Source organism: Glossina fuscipes, unplaced genomic scaffold (assembly GCF_014805625.2).
Source record: "Glossina fuscipes isolate IAEA_lab_2018 unplaced genomic scaffold, Yale_Gfus_2 61535, whole genome shotgun sequence".
Classification (NCBI taxonomy): domain Eukaryota; kingdom Metazoa; phylum Arthropoda; class Insecta; order Diptera; family Glossinidae; genus Glossina; species Glossina fuscipes.
The window spans coordinates 266195-272776 of NW_024003747.1; the positions used below are offsets into that span (position 1 = coordinate 266195).

At 34.1% G+C, this 6582-nt stretch overlaps 1 protein-coding gene across 4 annotated transcripts in view; it reads right to left on the reverse strand.

Annotated features, from left to right (window-relative positions):
* Window positions 1–5663, reverse strand: part of LOC119643688 (calcium-binding mitochondrial carrier protein SCaMC-3) — a 25373-nt gene extending 19710 nt beyond the window's left edge. For 2 of the 4 annotated variants that reach the window (XM_038043087.1, XM_038043086.1), the window contains exons 1-4: window positions 4884–5663; window positions 1274–1400; window positions 1107–1194; window positions 26–137 (exon numbers count right to left, since the gene is read on the reverse strand). In XM_038043087.1, coding sequence (XP_037899015.1) covers window positions 26–137; window positions 1107–1194; window positions 1274–1400; window positions 4884–5588 — 1032 coding nt within the window. In that variant the 5' untranslated portion in view covers window positions 5589–5663. The remainder of the gene's footprint in view (window positions 1–25; window positions 138–1106; window positions 1195–1273; window positions 1401–4883) is intronic. The other 2 variants (XM_038043089.1, XM_038043088.1) reach the window with 2 other exon arrangements.
* Between the last annotated feature and the right edge of the window lie 919 nt (window positions 5664–6582).

Genomic DNA, 6582 nt, shown 5'->3' on the forward strand with positions numbered 1-6582 from the left:
AACAAAAAAGTATTATTCAACTTACAGTAGAGTGCCGCCAAAATTTTATCAAATCATGTATATCTGAGGATGGCGCTAAAAGCAAAAAATCACGCCATTCATTAAAGCTTATATTTAAGCTACCGTCTGTATCCATTCTTTAAAGAGAAAATTATTCAATTAATCCCCTGTTGTCTTAATTAAATAAACAAACATCATGCAAGTCAGTTAATAACATGAATTCTTTTCAAATATATAATATTGCACATATGATATATATAATCTTTCAGAAAATACCCTCTCTCTCTCTCTCCATTCAGAAATCCTGTCTAACAAAGCTGATTTTTTTTTTTTTGACCTGGTGACACAGTTTGTTTGCATCGCGTATAAATTGGTAGTTGTCTTGGTATTCCCCTTTCAATTTTTACTATGAGTGAAAAAGTAAGCAAAGGATTAAGTTGTAATTCAATGGAAACGGACGAAAAACCTAGGAATATTATATCCTGTTATAAATACAAATAAGGCATTTCTTCGGAGTGTCATTAATGTCCAAAGAAAACATCCAGAAAATTCGAGACAATAGTTTGCAAAAAATCATTTTCATTTAAGAGCTTAGCATAACATAAACATTTTTTGAAGTCAGTAAACGTCGAAAATTGTGTTCACATCATGTCGACTACCTAAACAGACCGAAATGACAAATTGCTTTAAAGCGAAGTCGGCAAGGTATAGCATTTCGTGAACTTCTACAACGAGGTAAAGCTCTTATTAACAAGTTTTTACTTCAAACATTTTTTATGGGAAAATTATTAAAGTTTCAGCTAAGAAAAGAAAAAAAACTTTAACGTCTCTTAAACCCCGTTGGAATAAAAAAACCACTCCTTTTATTAATCCAAGTTTATTTCTTTAGATTACAACTTCTTCCGAACAATGAGACATTTCTTACGCAGAAGGAGACATTGAAAAATTCGATCTCTGTGTCAAAATAAAAGACATTCTTTCGAAATATACAGTTATTATCCGAGAGAAAGACGATTTGTTAAGTGTATACTTTGTGCTTACTTTAAAAAGAAAATCTGCATTATTAACTGAAATGCCTATATAAAAGTATAGATATAACTGAATACCTAGACAATAAATGTTTTGCCTCATCGGTGTCAACTTCAAGACCCAAATCTTCAAAAGCCGATATCAACTCTTCCAAATCGACTTTGCCTAAAATAAAAATATAATAGAAATTGTGATTTAAAGAATACCAAAGGACCACTAAGGTGTTTTTTATAATTGTACTTACCATCTCGATTTTTGTCCAAATGAGAAAATTGTAAACGTAAATTTTTCTCATGCTCTCGTATATAATGTACAAATTCAGCGAGTCCCACATCACCACTTTGTGTTTTGTCCGAATGTTCCAAAAATTTCTAGAGGTACCCAAAATTTAAATATCTATTACTACATGAGTATCAAAAATTTATATTCATTCGTTATTGTTTCACTTTTTGTTAACAAATTTGTAATATTTATGTTTGTTTCACTTGTCCAGTTTTTATATGAAATAAACTGTTCAATATACTAATCGTAGTAACTTCTCTAATCATTGGGGCTATTGAGCTTAACACGCATGCATATAAATTCGTTTCTCGTGTTTAATTTCACCGTAACATTCTGTTATCCCGCGTGTGAGTAGAGCCGCTGTAAGATTAAAGATGCTTGCACTAAAAAGTTCAAAAGAATATACTCCTTGTTTTTTATGCTCGCTATAAAAATATTTTTTATAAACTCTTCTTTTGTATAAAAAGTAGAATTGACTTAGTAGTAAGCAAATTTGCAATGCTTTCGCATTGTTAAGGCATCGAAATTTCGAGACTTTATTTAATAACTTTTTTACTTGAAAAATTAGATTGTTTAAAATTGATTTTTGAGTCTAAACTAAGGAAAGATTTCGATTTATATCTTTGCTTTATAAATCTTTCAAAGAGCAAACTGTGTGTCGGATAAGCAGACACTAGTAAATCGATTCAATATCCTACGATGAAAGGCAGTGCTTGCGGAAGGTAATAATGTAGAATTTGTAAACAAAACCTTTGATATCCTAAAAATCAGTTTAATGGTATAAACTTAAGCTCGAAAGAAATCGGATAAATACAAAAAATCACAAAGAGCAATTGACTCAGAATTGGAATTGTGACGTTGAAATTAAGAGATTTAACAGTGGAACAACCCAAACAAACTGAAAGACAGGAATGTAAAGGCAACTGGCAGGCAAGCTGCAGCACCAGGACCAACTAGAAAGAGGGCAAGGATGCTATTGTATATAAGCTTTATTCCAATTTCCTCAAAATCTATCAGACGGGCGAGATTATAAAAGAAGAGAATAAAATGGGAGGCACGTCCGCGTGTTGCAGATATGATAGGACGGATTCAGCTAACCTATTTTACCATACAATAAATAGGAGAGCAAGACGAACAGCAAACAGCGGCAAAAATCAGTCAACAACAGTAATTAATGGCACCGAATGATAGCGCACAAAAGAAAGTATAGCAAAAGGTGGCAGAGATGGCATCAAAATTTAATGAAAATAGTTAATCGTGGCGACGACCGACGAAAAGCTTCAAGAAATGCAAAAGATTTTCACGACCAAATATTTGTGCAGTTTGTAGCCAAAGTGAAAGCTGTTGTCGGGAAAGTTAATAAAGTAGTGAATCGATTTGATGCCAAGGTGAAGCGATTAGCAGAAAAAAATTGTGTAACGTCAAGCCGGCTCCTAAAAAGTGAAATAGATGCATTAAAGCGAACAGTGGCTAAACTACAACTTAATGTTATAGAGGATGAGCACATCCAAAAACAAAGGTGCGTCCACCGAAGAATATCCCGAGGTGCAGATTAGAAACAAGAAGAGATCAGATATAATCGCTCGCAGATACTATAATTCCAACAAAGTTGATCGCTTGTTTCATGAATATAAATTACGACAGAAGGGTTTACGTCGATAACAAGCTCAGGGTAATAATAGCTACTAAAATGGGTGAAAGTCGTGCCAGAGAACAAATCGATCAGGAAAGCCCCGTAGCAAAAGCGTTATGGGCTCAGTAGGGAAGCCTTATTTTCGAAGATGGATGTCTATGGCGGATATGGTATATGCGAAAACGATTAAAGTTGTAGGTGGTCCCAACAGCAAAGTTTGAAGAAATCGTACAAAAGCACCATAAAGGGCCACACAGGGAGCCCTTCAGCTTCGCGAAAACTGTTAAATCGATTAAACGGAAATTATTCTGGGTAGGATACCGCAAATCAGTAGCATCATGAATTCATAGCTGCCAGCAATGTACTAAAACAAACGGAGGAAGGTATAAATTGAAAGGCCATATGTTACGAAACGTTTTAAAAAAGAAGCTAGATCGCAAGTAACAGTTTCAGCTAAGATCGAAGGACGAGCTTAGGATGCTTTGTTGCTATTACAGTTGTATAACCCATCGTCCACTGGCAGGTTATCATCAAATTTTCAATCTAACTTGGAAGGATCGTACAAAGGTATCGCGAGGATAGCTTAGAGAGTCTTGTGGATCCGGAAACATCCAGACTAGAAACAGACTAGTAGCTTTTGAAAATAGCCTTGTTCGTAAAACGGCAAAATGGGACCAATCTATATATGTTCATGTACATGAATAATTTTATTTACATCCAAAGTGACATAGAATGGAGTAGAAAGCCGTCCGGACATTAAAAAGACGTATAGCAACTTATGCGTTCCTAATTTTAAGGTATTCGTTTTTTCAGATTCTAAAAAATCTTTGAACTGTCCACTTTTTTTCTGCTTTAAGTTACTCACATTAAATGAATTTCTAGTTACTCACGATTTTTTTTTCTTTCGTTGCTAAGAAAAGATTTTCAACAATTTTTTCAATGAAATCATTATTCTTGGAAAATCATCCTACAAAAACTAAGAATTCAGCTGGAATTGAATAGCTTATGTAAGGAAGTCATAAAAAGTGCTATAGTAATAACAAGAAATATAAGAAAATTATATACAACGAGTAAACGACCAACGAAAACATATATATTTAAAAAGAAGCAATAAATATTGAATTGAGCGCTTGGTACAAACAAACCAAAAACAATTTTATGACTTCTATGCTTTCATTTTACGGAGTTGATTTGACAACTGAGGCATTCGTATATAAATAACTACAAAATAACTATACTCGCTTTGTGGCGAACTTATTCAGGTCCGATACATTTCACACATTGTATATCGAAAAATTGCAAAACTATAGACTACTCGACCCATTTGAAAATTTTTGTAGCTTTTTCAGATATGTTAAACTATTTATTTTTCATTTTTGAAATGCATGCGTATTGGCGGGTATTTTAAACCATCTATTTTACTTTACTGTCACTACATAAAGTCCATAAACATCCGTCAGGCGGACAGCCGTGTATGTCATTGATGGGTAAACTGGGGTTTTTGCACTAATCAAAAATATATATTTCATGGTCCATTCGCATTGGAACGAATCTTCAACGTTCATCAGTTCTCTTGCCTACTTCTACAGCACGAAGAATTCAATAAAACCGCAGTATATGATGGTAATAACAGACAACATACCAATTGCCAATGTGTGAGGAATCATAGATATCTGTGTGGATATCTGTGTGTAAGGAGTCAAAGAACCAACCGTAAAATACGCACATCTCTGATATTGTTGAGGTATAAACAAATTTCAGAGGTTTAAAAAAATTTCAACAAGAGGATGTAAGCCCATGCTAATGTACGTAGGTAGAGAAACTTGTGCATTAATTGGCAAAATATATTCGAACAAAAATAAGGTATACATGGTCGTTGGCTATATATCTACCTTCTATCCAGCATAAGTATTATATATATATATTACGATAGACGTACCTCAGCATAAACGCTTGATAGACCAAATTCTCGTAATGCTTCCGATAAATCATGTATATCGATACGACCGTTGCCATCCCGGTCCAACTGTTTAAACAACTTCTCAAGGCGTTCTTCATCTTCTTGTGGCAATTCAGTGGGCAACTGTGCATGTGTGGTGGCACTGACTAACAATTTTTGTGCCTTTGAAGAGGGTACGTGAAGTTGCGTGGAGTTCAGTGCTTTGTCGCTACCTGTCTGTAAAGGTAAACTTTTAGCTGTGCTTTGATTGAAATTATGATTATGGTTATGATGATGGTGATGATGGTGTCGCGACGTATGCGTTTGATGGTTATGCGCATCGGCTGCTGTTGTTAGCACACTTTGTATGGGTATCAATTTATGATGATTGGCAGCAGCATTTCTAGCATAATTAACTGAGGACGCTTTTACTGCTGAAGACAATGAAGACGACGATATTGATGTTGAGGATGATGAAGATGTTGATTGTTTAGTATCGTTACAAGCATTTGATGTTGTATTTACTGATTTTATGGATGATGCAGTTGACGTTGCGCTTATTGCTGTTGTACTTCTCCCAGAACCTACTATTGGTACGTTTCCAATTTCACCCAAATCAGTCCTCGAGGTCTTCTTTAACGGTTCTAAATCACTAACGTTTGTTGTTGCACTATTTTTGTTGCTGCAATCTTGCGTATTAACCATTCTAAATTGTTATTATTGCGGTTTTTTATTACTTTTGTTTTTGCTGACTTTGTCGTTGCTATTGTTGTCGTTAATATTTTTATATAATTCTTTATATTATCAAAATAAATACTTATTTCACTTGTATTTTTATTTAGTTTAAGTTTAACTCTGCGTCTTTGGTTTATTGCTATTGGCACCTGCGCTTATGACCTCATTTTGTTTACGTTATATTGTTTCATTTATTTGAAAAATTTAATTTTAAAAAAGTCGAAAGCGTTATTCGACTTCTTTTCAAGATTTTCGATCACAATCGAACTGTATTCGTTTTTCTCTACGTATATTTTATTCACCTTCTGCTGAAATAATGGATCCGATTGCTTGATCGACATAAGCTGAAAAATCAAAATATTGCAAAAAAAAATTATATTAAAATAAGTATACTGTCAAACAGTAGAATGTGTAAATTTTTAAAGTTATGCAAGAGTACACCTGTTAATGTTAAAATATTCGGCCCACCATATGAATCCTTCTGACAAAATTCATAAGTGTGGCTTGTACGATAAATAAAAACCAATTGTAGTCTTTCTTTCATTTTTGTTTTTATAAGCTACCACATGCGGTACAAGATTATACGAAGTTTTTGTGGTAGGTAGACTTACCTTTTGTTATACCGATCGATTTAAAATCACCTTTTAAGTGAATTTAAGCTTGTCTGCTTGGCTGTCGGCCTGTATTTCTGTTCAGCCCGCAGGTCGCCATTTATGAGATATATCGATTAAATTTGTTACACCGATGTATTTTGGGCCGAGTGCGAACGCTATTGAAAATAGTTCAGATTAGACTACTTTTTCGACCCCTTTCTATATAAGGACTTATTTTCAAGGCTTTATATGAGTAACTTTATTAAGCAAAGGGTAGGACATTAAGTAGTGGGCCGTGACCCACTATAATGCTTCTACTAGTTTTAAAGCAATTTCATTACCAAAATGAAAAATGCAACATAGGGTAAGCA